Here is a 17,141-nt window from a genome sequence, read left to right as displayed (position 1 = left end):
TCGGAGGCCGCTTTTTCTTCAGAAGCTCTCGCCCGCGGCGGAGAGAAATACCGAGTCCGGAGTCACCGTCGCGCAACTCCTCAATGCCTCTCGCCACCAGGGGGCGCCGCCCGAGGGCAGGAACCACCTGGTGGCGCGAACGAGCGAGCATCGTCGATCGTAGGGAGAGAGAGAGAGAGAGAGAGACGGACGGGCTGGAGCGGTTGACGGCGCGCCACTTTCTGCGCGCCGTGCGTGACGCGGCGCTCTGAGGGAAAGGGAAGGTCGGAGGAAGAGGCGGGGGGGGCGGGAAAGGGGAGAGAAATCAGAAGCAGCGAAGGGCGGGCGGGGAGAAGAAGCGCGAGCAGCGGACGCGGAGGAGGCGCGATGTGAAAGCCTGCGAGGCCCGGGGAGGGCAAGACGGCGGTCCCGCCTGCAGCGCGACGAGAGGTGAGAGAGCGGCGTCGACTCCTTTCGACTCCCTTCCGCGGTCGAGCAGAGCAACTCCAGCCAGTCGCTCCCGACTCGTGTCGGGGAGGCCCGCGGTAGCTTCGGCCCGAAGCGGCTCTCCTGCTTGGCGCACAGTTTCTGCCAGGGCAGCGGCTTACATAACTAACTGCGGCCGGCTCAAGCAGTTGTTGCTCGCGGCCGCCGGCGACAGGTTGCGCTGCGCTTTGTATCGTTTCGGTGCCAATCACATGGGCCTCTCCTGTGCCCGGGCCGCTCCAGACATAACACCGACCGCTCCCTTAGTGGGACACGAAGCCAGTTGCTTGCGGCGGCGACAGAAGCCACTGCGGACCCGTGGGGGGGGGGTCTCTCCCTGCGAGGTGCCACACCGGGGTGTGGAGGGGTGACAATGCGCGCAAAGATACCCGTTCTGGAACCCGCTGTCTGTAGCTTTCCCTCGCTGCAGCTGTCTGACTTTTGCTACTATTATTCATCCTCATTATGAATTATAGGCGCTGAGCGGCGATGGGCACTTCGGTTTGGTTGGCGGGCGCCAAGAAAGGAAGTGAAGCTGTTAGGTTTTTAATGAGGCTGAGGGAAATTCGCATTGGCTAGAGAAGAGAGGTTTTGTGAGACCGCTGCAAAAAATAAGCGCCAGGCTCACAGTAAAAAAAAAAAGACTGGATAGAATTGACAGTACTTTAGACCAAAAGACGTAAGTTAAATCACAGGATTTAAGTGCTTTAAAAAAATATTGTAAAAATGGTCAGCCAGTTCAAGTGACTTCTTTAAAGGTTGCATTAGCAGATTCTTCAGGCAGGATGTCATTTGTATATAACAGCCATCCAGTTGGCAATATACCAAACATTAATACTATCAGTGAAGGAAAATTTGTTCCTGCTAATTATGTATGTCAGAGATTAAGAACAAAAAGGTTAAGCCAAACTTCTCAGAACGTTTCTTTATTCTGTGACTTTGGAATATTTTTGTGAAATTCATGATAATGAACAGGAATCATATTTTGGAGAATTTACATCACATTTCCTGTTCTTTTTCTTTATTCTGTAATCTCTACTAATTTAATGAACAGTTTGAGACTTTATCAGTGTGGGCAAGCCAATATTAAGAGAGTTTGTTAAAGGAAACCTTAAACAATTTGAAATAATTGCAGAAGATTTTAAATACAAGTAGTCCTTGACTTACGACCACAATTGAGCCTAGAATTTATGTTGCTAAGTGAGAAATTTGTTAAGTGAGTTTTGTTCCATTTTACAACTTTTCTTGACATATTTGTTAAGGTTAAAGTGAATCACTGTGGTTATTAAATTACTAATAAAGTTGTTAAGTGAATATGACTTGCCTGTCACGAAAGATGTTCACATGACCCTGGGACACTGCAACCATCATAAATATGAATGCCAAGTATCTGAATTTTGATCATGTAAATATGAACCAATTGTCAAGCATCTGAGTGTAAATCATGTGACATGGGTTGCTGCAACAGTTATAAGTGTGCAAAATGGTCATGTTACTTTTTTCAGTGCCAGTCACCAAACAAACTGTTGTAAGTTGAAGACTACCTAATATCTTTAATGTTTATTGTAAACCTATCTAGGCATATTGGAAATATTTTCTGTTTTCCATACAACTATTTCCTGAGAAATCTTGATACATTTGTTCAGCAGTCCAATATAGAACTTCATAGTAAAATTCTTTGGATTATCAAATTAATCTGTTGAATTAATTAATTCAAGAAGGAAGACTCAATTCATTTAATTGTGTTTTGATTTCCAAGCAGTGCATACAATATTAGATTTGAGAATGAAATCTTGTTGAATGCAAATCATTGATCTTCCTGTTTTAAAAAATTGCAATTAAATTTCTTTACTTTAGAAAATATATTTATTTGAGTACACTTTTGTTCTTTACTGGTGTATGTTATATTAAAACCAGTTTGAAAATAAGCATATTTTTTGTAGGAGTTATTGTTCAATTTTTTTGAAAAAAGGTTCTCAGAAGTAGCTTAGCACATGCATATAAAGAGAGTAATTGCTTTTCTCTGTTTCTCTAGGCACTTTTCATTTGAGCATTATTAAACCAGTATTTAATTGTTTTCCAATTATTGGAAAACATTTTAATGCTTTTTAAAAGAACAAGTAAATAATATATCAAAATGTTAAAAATATTGCTCATTTTAGTTACAGGTGCACAAATTTGGCCAGATTAAAGACTACTGCCATTGACAAAGAGGACAGTTCCACATTGAAAATTAATGTTTATTAATTTAGTTTCCCAGAAGTGCAGATATCAAAATGAAAGAATATTGATCTACTTAATTGTGTTACATTTTTCTTTTTTTTCTAATAAGTAATAATGAAAAAAATGTGAAATTTTTTTGGAATAATACAGAAGAGTATTTATTTGAAAACCATATCATAATTACGCAATTAAAATGAATGCATAAAAAAGCTAAGAAAAAACCCTAATGTAGAAAGAAGTGTTCCAGTTAAAAGCTAGACATTTAAAAGGGTTCAAATATAGGACAATAGTTCTTTCTTTATAAAAAGCATTATGAACATCTTTATAGATGCATAAAATCATTTCTATATGAGATAGAAGGTGGACATGAGATGTAGTGAAATGAAGAAAATTTTATTTTAAATGTTGTGAGATAGATGGTAACTTTTAATAGGAGTGCTATATTTGAAATGGATTGTATTGTGAAGTATTATCTATATATAGTAAATGGTTGTGGTAATTTATGTTCATTTATTTGTTTTACCATATTTATAACCTGTTTGAATCCTAGTAGACTCTGTGAAAATACAACTGATAGAAAACAAATTTAATATAATTAAAACTTGACAAGCAACCTTATCTGTTGATTTAATTTATCTCCAATGTTGTAAACATGAAATGATGTACAACATATAAACAATGCCAAGATCCTTCAAGGAGATATAAAATAGATATTTAATGAAACAACATTTTGTTTTGAATTTGGTGAAACAAAACTACATAGAAACATTTTAAGTAATGTTTAAAGTTTTGACATAATAGACTTCGTGAAGTTAGTAATTTCATAATTAATTAATTATTTTAAGTGAGAAAAACATTTCTCGTAATTTCAAACTATGGAATGAAACAGATTTTTAACATTGATCAAAATATATTTATTTTTATAAAGAATTCAAGATAGTGAACATATCTAATATTTCCTCCTTTTTTCCCACAACAACAAAGCTGTGAGGTGAGCTGGGCTGAGAAAGGGTGACTGGTCCAGAGTCACTCAGCCAACTTTCATGCCTAAATTGGGACTAGAACTCACAGGCTCCTGGTTTGTAGTCTGGTGCCTTAACCACTGGACCAAACTGGATATAGGCAAGTTCTTTAAAATTAAATGTTGTAAGAGGGTTTTGCTTATCATTGCTACTTCCTATATGTGTTGATTTACATATCATATAAGGCTTTGTATCCTTAAAAGGTACCGTATATACACTTTCAGGGTGTTTTGCGAAGTATACAGTAGGGCTTTGCAAAGCCTTTATAAGAAATCCTTTAGAATGCATGGGAAAGTTTTATAATGATTAAAGCAGCTGCTTCATTTCTCAGGTTTATATAGTACTTAAGAAGCTGCTCTTGGCTGCCTCCACATACATATTTATGCAGAGCCTGGAAAAGGCAAAACTCCTTTAATTATTTAAAAATTGGCACTTCATATGCACTGTTCCACATTCTAAAGTACTCCTTTTGAAGGATTTGCATAGATCTAGTTAAAAAGGCTTAGAATTAGGTTAGCAAGTGTTTCAGGAAATACAGACCCCTGTGCTATTGGTTCATTGTGATTGAGCATAAGCAAATTAATAAAAGAATACATGGGAAATTTTAAAAAACAAATATTTAATGAGTTTGTTTTAATTTTGCTATTTTTATTTTAATAAAATAAATTTGATTTAAGGAACAAAGAATAGGATAATTTGAGAACATTTATTTTGGGCAACTAAGATATGTATAAATAGTGCTGTCTGAAACTTATTGCTCTGAACTTCCTCCCAGCCAATTGAAGGCAAAACTATAAATTATCCTGTCCAATTGTTGCCTGACTTGATTTGCCCCTCCCCTCTTTCCCAAAAAAAAACTTCAGAAGCATCAGTGAGAGTGAAAGGGAATTTAAAGTTTCAGATGGATGCAATTACCCGTAACTCTTCCAGTACTTGTCAGCAATCAACAGCATAATGTATTCGGACAGTTATTGGTATTTAAGTATAGAAAGGGTATCTTTTGCAGTAAAAGTTGTCTGTATTTTGGTAAACATAGTTGATGTTTATATGGGAAGCCAATCATAAATCTAAGTTAAAAATATTTGTTGCTTAATTAACTTAGATACCTGAGGTTTTTTTCTCCACAAGAAATTAAGAAAATCTGAGGTAGGAAAGAATGAAAAAGTTCTAATTTCATATTCCTACCCCTTAAACAAGTAGCTTATAGAATTATGCATACTTTGGATGTAAAATTATTAATGGTTTCCATTTGTAAACATTTAAAAAATATTGATAAGTCTCTTTAATTGTTCTGGATATTTTAAAGTTCAGGATAGCAACATGACAGTAATGAGAGGGAAATTCTTCCATGTTCTTAGTTTATGTTTATGCGACCTGTACAGTACAACTTCATAAGGGATTAAAAACAGGCAAGTTCTGGCAGGGCTTGTATAATTATTTTCTTCTTCAATTCCCCCAGAGACAATAATAATTGATCCATTTCCCAACTTTGTATTGAAAGTCATGGACTTTAATTTATAATGAATGTTGCCTTGTTTGTGTCTTCAGAGTGTTCTATCAGCAATCACAAGTGAAACAATGTAGTTAAGCTTCCTGGTAGTTATTATACATATAAGTGTGTGGTTGGATTTCTTTAAGTCATTTTGAGAATATAATCAATAATATATTCTAAAATAAAGGTCTGTCCTTATTTTTATTAAGGTGAATCTTCTGTTTCCCTTAGGCAAAAGCAATAAGTCTCAGGCTTTTTTGGTCAGTCTTGAAGATAAATACAGTACTGTATCTCTATTAATCTCCAGAGTGTAGAAGAAAATCTGAGACTAACAAAGTGGCCTTCTGAGGCTGTTTGATCAGCCTGAAAGCTAAGAGATGAGTTCCAAATATTAAGTGTTTGGGAGAGAGCCTGAGAGAGAGAGAACTTTATTTGGCCTTGTATTCCATTTCATAAGAGCAGGAAAAGTTAGGAAGATGTTTAGACACTAAGGAAAGGGGGGAAATATTTAATCCCCTGCCTTTGATTTTTCTTGCTCTTTCTAGTTGTTTACATATATATGATGAACGCACATCCCAAAATTTTAAAACACAGTTTCCATATAATTTGTTACATGGATTCAAAGTATTCCACTAAAATAAATCATTATGTTTTTAGCTTGACATGTGAGTTGTGTTCCCTTATAAGGGTGCATATAGATCAATGAAGTACAACCCATGAAATCTTATGCAATAATAGATTTTAAGATGCCAAACAGATTTTGTGATACTTTTTCTGGGTCTGCATATTTACAATTTATTGAAACAGACCATTGACATTGTTATGTAATTGCTGATTGTAGTTCACAAGCTCCCATCTGCAGTGGAAGTTTGAAGATATTGGAGAAGGCATCCAACTTGCCTGTCCCTCACTCTTATCCATGCAATATTTATTTGAAGTAACAGCATTGCTATTTCACATAGATATGATGTAGGCTTTGAAAATGATAGGATTCTATGCTATTCCTGCCTATACTCCTTTTTTCTCCTAATATCATTTGTTGTTCAATCATGTGACTTAGCTCTAAATATCACAATATTGGTATCTTGTAGAAACAATGTATTCAAAGACTTATGGAACAGTTAATTGTAATTTATTTTCTATGAATTATTTCTGGCTGTGTAATATCAACCTTTATAGTAGCAATGCCAAAAATAAATGTCTTTTTTCCCCTCCACAAATAGAAGGTTCACTATGAAGCAAGGTGGATGGAGAAAACGAGCCAGTGACAGAGATGGCTGGGGGATATGGGTAAGCACATGCAGTAAAGCTTTTAACTAAATAAATGAATATATTTTGAAGGAGAATTAAATATTTTGTATTACTTTAATATAATTATTTTATTAATAAAATATATTCACCATTGCCGTGCCAAAGAAGTAGTGATAAAGTCATACGTTAAACTTCAAATAGGACGGAAAATCATTCTTTCTGATATTCAGAAGTAACTTAAGGTTGACACATGAGACTTATAAAATGTACAGTATATATGAAGATTAAACATGCAACATTTCCGATACGAAAAATGAAATTGATACTACTGGTATGTATATGTCAGAAGCTGAGATCTCTAATTACTCAGAAGTCATAATGTGATCTGTTTTATTTTTTTAGTATGTTTTGTTACTACTCTTACGTTTTCTAAAGCATAAGTTATGAATTAGCGTGATGACTATTTCACATCTTATTAAATTGTTTTTCATATAATTGTAGAATTGATCAAGTTGATAATCAACCTCTAAAGATCCATGTTATTTCTATTCAAGGGAGGATATATGTCTGCCAAAGTCCAGAAATTAGAGAATCAGTTTCATTCAGAGGCAGCTCTGCAACATCAGAAAGATGAAAATTCATCCAGCATTTTCAGTGGAGTTGCCATCTTTGTCAATGGCTTCACAGGTGTTGCTTTTATTTTTATAAACTGTTCAAAATGTCCTCTAGGAATATAGTTAGGGCTAAGAAAAAATTAATAAAGATACTGATATGTGGGTAAATGGCAAAGATGTAAGTTTATTGTTCCTAACCAGAATCTTCTATAACTTTGTTTGCTGAAAGAATTAGTGAGCAAATGTTTGCTTGCCTAAATTCCCTGAGTGAAATGTTCTAGAAAGCAGTGTTTACTGTATTCTTATTTCATTTTGATATAAATCAGTTTAACTTAGTTTTTTAAAAATTGTATATAATTCCAAAATGCAAACTGCAGATTCACACATTCCTTTTTTGCTTTTTACCTGAATTATGAAATGATGAGCAAGATTGATGGGTATCTACTTAAAAATACTTTTTTTGCTCTTTGTGTATTGTAGTCTTGATAATTGAATAGACACTATCACTACACTTGTGGAATGGCCAAAGAGTTGTTTTAAAAAAATAACTAAAATGTAACCCCGATGTAATAGTTTGTTGTTGCTACAGCACTTGTGGGACTCCCAGTAAAAAATATTTTAGTTAAGTTTTCAAAAATAAAAATGCTTTGTGAGAGGATAGAAATGTCTTTCAAGCTGTCATATTATAAAAAAGAAAAATTGGAATACTGTATATCATTACACAATACAGCATTCTCTTTTAAATCCTCATTGTATATGCTAATAGCAAATATGTCTAAAAATATTTCAGAGCATGGCTACTCTGAATATTACTGAAGCAATGAAAGAAAGAAAGGAATCAGCATTATTATCTGAATTTCAAGTAAAATATTGCAAGGAATACAGAAGAAAATGCAGTATCCTGGACAAAGGGTTAGCAAGTCTATTGGAATTCTGAACAGAAATCCACCACATTATAGCATTTTAGTGTAGTTATTTTATTGAGTAGGGAATGAAGAAGAAATATTAAAACAAATATTAAAAACAACCTAATGAAAAACAGTTGTGGCAACTTTTCAAAATTGGTATTTTATTGAGGGAGGTAGAATTGTGAATTCTATATCTATGTGGATATTTTGACATATTTTTCAATAAACTACAATATATACTCTACTTTATCCTTAACATTTTGTTAGATGAATAACTGCTCTTAATTCCAAAACATAATGCTAGGTTTTTCAATTTATGACTTTTAAAAAATACTTTAATCTATCTTGTATTTTTATTATAGATCCTTCTGCTGATGAATTGAGGCGGCTAATGATGTTGCATGGAGGACAATATCATATATACTATTCTAGATCCAAAACAACACACATTATTGCTACAAATCTTCCAAATGCCAAAATAAAGGAACTGAAGGGAGAAAAAGTAGTTCGACCAGATTGGATAATAGATAGGTAAATATTAGAGAATTGTGAGGAGATTGATAATCCCATTTGAATATTTTGAATATGAGTTCCATAATTTCATTTAAAAATATCACAGACGTTCTGAAAAACTGATCTTATTTTAAAAAATTATATTAAATGTTTTCTTTTTTATCACTGAATGATCTTATTCTCATTAGTGATAACTTTAATGGCTCTGTGATAGCACTGATCAGATCCAGTGGAAATTTTAAAACATTAAAAGTACAGACAATTAAATAGAAAGCATTACATAATATGCATATCGTATTTATTTCCTTATTTTTGCTTTAACTCATATGCATTAAACTTTATTAGATTATTTTATAGTTATTAAAATAAGCAATTCTGCAGTAATTTGAATTACTGTATTTTTTGCTGCATAAAACACACTTTTTTGTCCCCCAAAAGTGGGTGGAAATGTCTGTGTATATTATGGAGTGAATATTACATTACAGGCTGGGCTTTGCCAGGGAGGGTGAGGTTCACCACCGCCTATCAGCAGTTGGATTGGCCTCCCGGAATTCCACCGATCAGCTGTTCCGGGTGGCTGTTATTGCCGCTGCCATTCACATGGCAATAAGTGTGTGCCTGGATCCCTGTTGCCTGGAACAGCTGTTCGGCGATATTCTGGGAGGCTGATCCAACTGCCGATAGGCGGCAGTGGCGATAGCCAGAGAATGCTAGGAAAGGCTCCAGCGTTCCCCGGCGGAGGCAGCAGACACAGAGGACGCAGCAATAGCGCCATTTTTTGTTGTTCAGCCCACTGATTGACGGGGCTATGGGAGGCCGGGATCCAGCTGTCACTCAGTTGAACGGTCTTATGGAGCAAAAAATACGGTATACTATACTTATAAAATAATCTGCACTTGAGACTATCCCCAATGTAGCAGATAAGATTGCACCATTCCCATAGAAACCTAATCACAAACACTAACAAGGTCTTTTTTTTTTAATTGGGTAATGTGATCCTACTGTAGTTTTCCTAATTGCAAATGGATTGGCTTTTGAGTCTTTGCCAAATTTCTTGTTAGTGTAAATCCAAGCTAAATGAAAAGTACATCCAAAAGAATTATGGGTAACTGTTAATAATATTCAAGTTCATTTTCCCAGATTAACCTGATTATTCTCTTTTTCTGTATAACAGAATGTTTGCTGCTTTTATCACAGTGTAACACTTCAGAATATTCTGGGATTATAAATAAAGATTGTGTAATAACTTGTACTTGATTCACTAAACATTAACAACATAAATAAAACATTTAAAATAATTACAGTAAATACAATTAGAAGAAATATATTTCTTCTCTCTATGATTTTCATGTTGATCTCGTAAGATAAGTCATAAAAAGTAAACAAATTGAAAAAAAGTATAACAGGCCAATGTAGATAAACCTTATGTGTTATTATTTCCCTTATTTAAAAATAAATTGACACCTTTTTAGATACTTGGTTAGAAGAGACTCAGTGCCTTCATCAGTTGGAGAGAAAGTCTGTGGTAGAGCACCTCTGTTTCCACTTTCACTCACTCTTCAACCTGTGGTAGACCATAAGACTAAGGGATAGGAACACAACAGAAGAAGTAAGCAGTTCTCTTATCACTTCTGTCCTCATCTGGCTGTCATCATATAAAGAATTAAATGCCAGAAATCTTAAATCTGGTTACTTGCCTCCTCCATTTTTTTTAATTGCAACATTCAAATTTAGACATCTTTTTACTCAGAAACAATTTGATTTGTATAGTTTCCTTGAAGATTTTTTAGTTACGTTGGTGCCTCTTTTTTTCTTTTAACTCATATAAGTCCAAATGAATTGCTAAATTAGCATGTCCAGTGTGCACCCAGAGGACTGTAAGTTTTTGTTTCTCAACAGCATTGTCTGGGATAATGGATGGGGGTGTTCCTTGGAACCCTGACAAGCATAATCACACATGTGAAATAATTTTGATACATTTTCAAAAGCTATTTCAACATGTGAAACAATTTTGATACATTTTCAAAAGCTATTTCAATAAAGTGTATAAGAGAATACTTCCTATTCAGATGCAGTGTGCTTAAATCTTGGGTATTTCTGAAGTGTGTGAAAGAAATAACATGAGTAATTAGAAAATGTAATGCTACTTAAAGTCACTTAAAATCTGTCTACATATGTTCTTGAAAGTAAGAAGAATTGAATTTAGATTATAATATATCCTTTACATATGCACACTTGTTAATAAGGCTTTCAGAACAGAGAAATATTGCACTGTATATAAAAATTATTTTTTCATGAAGTTTTTGAGTACCGTAATTAAAATTCTGACATTCTGTTATAGCATAAAGGCTGGACGACTCCTTTCATATATTCCTTATCAGCTTTATACAAAACAGACAAGTATTCAGAAAGGCCTCTGGTTTAATACTATATGCAAGCCTGAAGATTCAATTCCAGGTCCTAGCAATATCTCTGTGGGACTCAACAGGGTGTAAGTAATTATTTTGATTTAATAATTGAAATTAAGTTTAATATATTCAATTATTTGAAGATTTCAAAGTACACCTCACATTATAGCTTGAAATACAATGGAATTAAGTCTGAAACCCAGTGCAGTTGTAATGGTTAAAATGTTCCTGTAGTAAGAGACCTACACCTTCAGCTGTGGAAGTTCATGGAAGTCATTCTTTTTCAGCCCAACTCCTATCACAGGATTGTTCCGGTGGGGCGGAGGGGGGGGGAATGGAAGGAGTGCTATATATGCTGCTTTTATCTCTGGTCAAAAAGCCAGATACCAATCTAATAAATAAGACAAAAATAATTACTTTTTTTGTTTTCTAAATTAAGCTTCTTTCAAACGTAGTCATATTAAAGATTTTTTTAAGAAAAGTATACATAACAATGTAATATTAAAATTTAATTTGATACATATATAAAGTGGGTTCTTTGTACTGGTATGGATTTGTTGCAGTGCTCTTGCATGTTCCATGCATCTTGGTGTATAGTATATAGACATGCTGGCCACATGACCACAGAAACATCTTCGGACAATGCTGGCTTCCTTGGCTAACAAATGGAGATGAGCACTGCCCCCTAGTGTCTTCATTTCTGACTGGATAGGAGAAACCTTTACCTTTATCTCTTTACTTCATACCTTGATTTCTACAAACGACTCAACAGCTGTTCAGTCATCCATGCCCCAGTCATGATGTCTCTTGCTAATTTCTCTGCTATTTAGAAGCTATTTATTATTTATTAAACATATACTCCATCTCAGTCAAAAGACTTCCAAGTTATACAGTACAGTAACAATTAAAACATCCAGTATAAAAACACATAAATGGCAAGAAAGATAGATAGCATTTAGGCTTATATACCACTTCATAGTGCTTAACAGCCCTCTCTAAACATACAGAGTCAGCATATTGTCCCCAACAATCTGGGTCCTCATTTTACTGACCTTAGAAGGATGGAATGCTGAATCAACCTTGAGCCATCTAGCTATCTGTCTGTCCATCTATCTATCTGTTGGTGGTGGGTGGAAGGAAGGAAGGATGGACGGATGGACAGACAGACAGACAGAGGATGAAATAATTCAGTTTTCAGGAACTTCCTGAAAGACAACAGAGAGGGAACAAGATGGAGCGCCAAAGGAAGGCCATTCCAAAGTAGTGGTCTTACCAAAGAAAAACAGTGCTATCTAGCCTAAGCTTGTAGAATTGGGGGACCACTAGCAACTTTCTATAAGATATGAGCCGGCCCAATTTTGATTAGAGTAGGCAATTCTGTAAGTTCAGGTGTCAGATGATGAAGGACTTTACTGTATAATACCAATAACTTGAGTGTGACAAGTGTTACCTGCTCAGCTTCGCTGACTCACCGAGACTTCCTGCCCAGGACACCTGACCTGCTTTTGGAATGTTGGGCAGCCCCAGTGAGTTTGAAGGAGTACGAGACCATGCCTCCAAAGGCTTTTTTTCTCAGCGCTAAAAGCTTTTGCAAATGGATGAGAGGTTTTGGGAGAGCGATCTTATGATGCTTCAGGCCTTCTGTCCTTTTGCAAAAGTTTTTGCTGTGGAGAAGCCTGAAGGAGCGTGAAACCACGTCCCAAAGGCTTTTCTCTTGTGTGAGTGTGAAATACGTGCGCAAGTGCCAGCCCATCACTCGCACGACCCACTTCCCCCCTCCTCCCCCCCAAGCCGGGCTGCTAAGCCATAAAGGTTGGGGACTGCTGCACTAAACCATAATAGAATATGTTTGATTTGGGCATAATGCATAATTTGAGACACTTTAGTTTGTAAGTTATCATTATGGCTTATTGTTGTATAGAATCAGGCAGTCAAGGGATGAATGAATAATGATGAAACCAGGTGTTAGAATATAAATTCACAGGGGTAGGAGATGCATTACAATGTCATCATGCAGATGTCAGTATTTTGGTTTGCCATAGCCATTCTGATGGATATTATTATTATTATTATTATTATTATTATTATTATTAGTAGTAGTAGTAGTAGTAGTAGTAGTAGTAGTAGTATTAGTATTATTAGTATTATTAGTATTATTAGTATTATTAGTATTAGTATTATTATTTAAAATTTAATCTTCAATTTGATTCACAACCAAGGACCTGGTTGTTCCGAGTAAGGTGGTTTTTTGCAGAGTCAGAATAGTCAGATCTGATAAGTTCAAAATTTTCATGTATAGGGCTAGAAAACCTTTAGGTATTGCTCTAAGGACTCCTATTACTATTGATACAACCATTGATTTCTTCCTCTGTAATTGCTCAACTTCAATTTGCAGATTGCAGTATTTTGTTCAAAATGCTAGTTAGTGGTGCCATTGAAAGTACAAACAATAGAAGTGACAATCATCATCATCATCATCCACCTATTATGGCTAAAAAAACCCATGACCTAACAATATTGGTATAGATATTGAAATAAATTATTTTTGCATCTAATTCTCTTTTGCTCTCATGTCACACCTCTAAACTATGTATACTGCCCACAGTTGATGCTTATTAAGAAAAAAATATGAAAGAAGTATTTACATGAAAATGCACATTAATATTACCTTGTTTCCAGTTAATATTTTCCCATAACACATAGTACAATATAATGCATAATTTAATAAGATTACTGGTATCTATTTCAGCTATGTATTTCATTAGGTAAACTAAAACTTAAAATCCTCAGAAAATCATTTGTTACTCTAAAGTGTTTCAGGTTTATGAGATTTCCTTAGGAAGATGTAAAGCTGTTTTGTCATTGACTCAGTGGTACACAACAATAGATAAAAACCTCAAATATACAAACAACAAATACAAAAAATATAGAAATCTATATTAAAAAATATATATAAAAATAAACCCCTGGGTGAGGAGAGATAAATATGGCAACCTCAACAATTGACCCATCTAAGCAAATCTCTAGTTCCCTGGGAGCCCCAGACCTGATAACATAACCAGGTCTTGAGGACCAAAAGAAATGGAACTAATTTAATTTTGGGGGGAGGAATGTTCCATAAGGTAAGTGCCATGGCAAAGAAAGCGCAACTCCTAGGACCCACGAAATGTATCTCTAGCTGATGGTACCCGCAACATGTCTTCTCTGCCATATCTAATAGGACAAGCTGAAATAATTGGGGAGAGGCAGTCCCTCAGATAGCCCAGTCCTATGCCATGAAGGGATTAAAGGTTAAAACCAGTACTTTGAATTGGAGCTGAAAACAAATTGGCAATCAATGCAGCTTGCAGAGCAGAAGAGTAACCTGACTGTTCTAGGAGCGACATAACTGCTCATGCTGCTGCATTCTGTACCAGTTGAAGTTTCTGGATACTCCTCAAGGACATCCTCATGTAGCCCACGTTGCAGTAGTCCAATCTGGAGGTGATTAGAGCTTGAGTAACTAAGCAGGGTCTGCCAGTCATAGAATGAGCCTAGTGGTGCACAAGATGAAACTATCAAAGGCCCTCCTAGCTGTGACTGCCACCTGCTCATTGCTCAGACCTTCACAGCCTCCGGACCATCACTTAATTGACCAAGGGTGGAGATATATAATTTGCTATTTCTTTAAGATATAAAGGAACAACTCCCTACCCCAAGAGGAATTCACTACTGCCAGAACCCATTCACACGAAAACCCCCAGGCTCTTTCGTGGGCTAGGCAGTGCATGGAATTAAAGGTGACTGAGCTCACAATCCTAAGGACCTGTCCACTTCCTCAGGTCCAACAGATTCAAACCATTGCCAGATAACTGGGTATGACTCTTTCCCAAACATCTCTTCTAGACCTGTGACAAGGTCAAAGTCCAACTGGGAGTGAATTTGAGCAGCTTTCTCCACAAATTTGCAAATTCCTCAACACAACCAGCAAAAAATTAGAGTTAATCCCTTATGAGGATCCATATCTGAAACAGAGCTGCGGGGAAGCAATCTGCAGATGCAATAAGAATGGAGAAGTATTGCTGATTTGCTACATTTACTGCCACAATGTAGACCTTAATACGGTAGTAGCTCTCACCCATGTTCAGTTGCGCCCGTCCTTCCCTGAATATTTTTCCTTATATTTCCTTTACTTATGCCAGAATACTGGGAAAGATTTCTAATTTTACACTGAGGTTTAGAGAATACACCAAATAATTAAATCTTGGACTTACTTTCTTTAATCTATAGCATATGACAGTTCAGGGAATAGAGCAGTATCTGTCAAATGTCCTTTTTAGCAATAGAATGGGTACACTTAGATCTAAATGTATCAAATAACTAGGTATACCAGTGAGTTTGTATGTCAGTCTGAATTCTTGGAATCTTAAAATATAGACTTAAAAGATTTTTAATGTCAGTGCTGCTAACATTTATGTAATATTCCATTTATGAATAGGTGATGAAAGAAAATGTGTACAGTATAATGTACATATATTGAAAGCATGACAAATGTGTAACAAAATTAAAATATTTGGAAAATCCCTCTTAAATATAGAAAATATTACACAAGTTCTACTGATTTCAGTTATTAGACTTCATATAAAAGGATTACAACAAAAAGAGGAAATCATTTAATCTTTGTCTTATGTATTTGTTTTATCCATGTTCATGATTTTAGAAATAGTCTTGTAAAGAAGCATGAAGGAGAGAATGAAATGGAAACAAATGGAGTGAGTAAATCAAAGAAAGAAGCTGAAACTACAAAATTCTTGGAGTTGGAACAAGCTCTTTCCGGAAGCAAACAGAATGGAATACATCAGAAAGACAACGTTTCCATTTTTAATGGACATAGTCATAGTTCCAACAGTGCCTTAAAGATGCAAGATGGTTTGCTACACTTTGACAAAAGTGTTATAAGCAGACTGTCTCCTGTGCAAGAAGAATTGAAAGAAAGCACTGATTTTAAAGACTACTCTACGCAACATTTGCAACAAAGCAACAGAAATGCTGAACTTTTAAGAAATGTGCACAGGACTATGAATAATTCATCTTTTTCATCTTTGCACAGTAATATTAAAATAAATGGTGCTCATCACTATACTGTTCAGGGGCCTTCAAGCACAAAAAGCACTACTTCAGTACCTGCTCCTAGTAAGGAAGATTATTCACCTTTGTCCAAACTTTCTAACGGCAATTTCATTTCAGATTTTTACTCTCGTTCAAGATTGCATCATATATCTACGTGGAAATGTGAATTTACAGAGTTTATCAACACACTACAGAAACAAAATAATGCTAGCTTCCCAGGAAGAGAAAAGTTGAAAAAAATGAAAGCAGGACAATCTTCAATAAATAAAACTGACTTAGGTAAAAAAAAAAAAAAATTATATTTAAAAAGTTGTCACATACTTGTTTTTCAAGTGAAATATTTGATATTTTGGTTAGCTATATTTCTCCTGGCATGGTTTTGGTCAGAATATAAATATTTCAGAATTGGTGTGTTTAGCATTAAAAGATAACTGAAGATAAGGTGGGAGATGTTAGGCAATTTGAAGTTTTCTACAGCTTGATGTTTCTTTTATATTTTACTAAAAGGTAATGAAGAATCAAGAGATAAGTTTTAAGGTTAAATTTTTAATTTTACTAGAAACAATGGATAGTTGTTTAGCCAGAATGAAATTGTCTGTTTATTATTATTTTACTAGATAGTACATCCTTCTTGAATTCAGCCAAACATCAATGTTGCATAATGCATGTGGATTTGGACTGCTTCTTTGTATCAGTTGGTATCCGAGATAGACCAGACCTAAAAGGTTCGTATTAATATCTAAATCATATATTCATTTAAATAGATGTTCATTTCTTTTAAAAAAAATAAATGTTAAAAGTCTATTGTTACATAGATACTTAATAATAATTAGAATAGAGCTGGAAGGGGTCCAATAGAGCTTGGAGGTCTTCTAGTCCAACCCCCTGCTGAAGCAGGAGACCCTATACTATTTCAGACAGGCAACTGTCCAGGCTTTTCTTTAAAACCTCCAGTGATGAAGCATCCACAACTTCTGAAAGCAAGCTGTTCCACTTGTTAATTGTTCTCAGTTATAGGAAGTTTCTCCTTAACTGCAGGTTGCTTCTCTCCTCGATTACTGGTAGTTTCTATCCATTCTTTCTTGTCTTGCCTTCTGGTGATTTGGACAACAATAAGTTGACCCCCGCCTTCTTTG

At 35.3% G+C, this 17,141-nt stretch overlaps 1 protein-coding gene across 4 annotated transcripts in view; it reads left to right on the top strand.

The window, feature by feature from the left end:
* Positions 1–17,141, top strand: part of REV1 (REV1 DNA directed polymerase) — a 54,254-nt gene continuing 37,113 nt past the window's right edge. The window contains exons 1-9 of one of the 4 annotated variants that reach the window (XM_058186644.1): positions 1–429; positions 3,673–3,810; positions 4,813–4,856; positions 6,426–6,492; positions 7,008–7,140; positions 8,338–8,506; positions 10,830–10,979; positions 15,596–16,284; positions 16,623–16,730. In XM_058186644.1, the coding sequence (XP_058042627.1) occupies positions 6,436–6,492; positions 7,008–7,140; positions 8,338–8,506; positions 10,830–10,979; positions 15,596–16,284; positions 16,623–16,730 (1,306 nt within the window). In that variant the 5' untranslated portion in view covers positions 1–429; positions 3,673–3,810; positions 4,813–4,856; positions 6,426–6,435. Of the gene's footprint in view, positions 430–3,672; positions 3,811–4,812; positions 4,857–6,425; positions 6,493–7,007; positions 7,141–8,337; positions 8,507–9,960; positions 10,098–10,829; positions 10,980–15,595; positions 16,285–16,622; positions 16,731–17,141 lie in introns of those variants that run through there. The other 3 variants (XM_058186643.1, XM_058186645.1, XM_058186646.1) reach the window with 3 other exon arrangements.

Source organism: Ahaetulla prasina, chromosome 5 (genome assembly GCF_028640845.1).
Source record: "Ahaetulla prasina isolate Xishuangbanna chromosome 5, ASM2864084v1, whole genome shotgun sequence".
Taxonomy (NCBI): Eukaryota; Metazoa; Chordata; class Lepidosauria; order Squamata; family Colubridae; genus Ahaetulla; species Ahaetulla prasina.
Note: the sequence above shows the minus strand (reverse complement) of the source record. Positions and strands in the feature narration are given on the sequence as shown.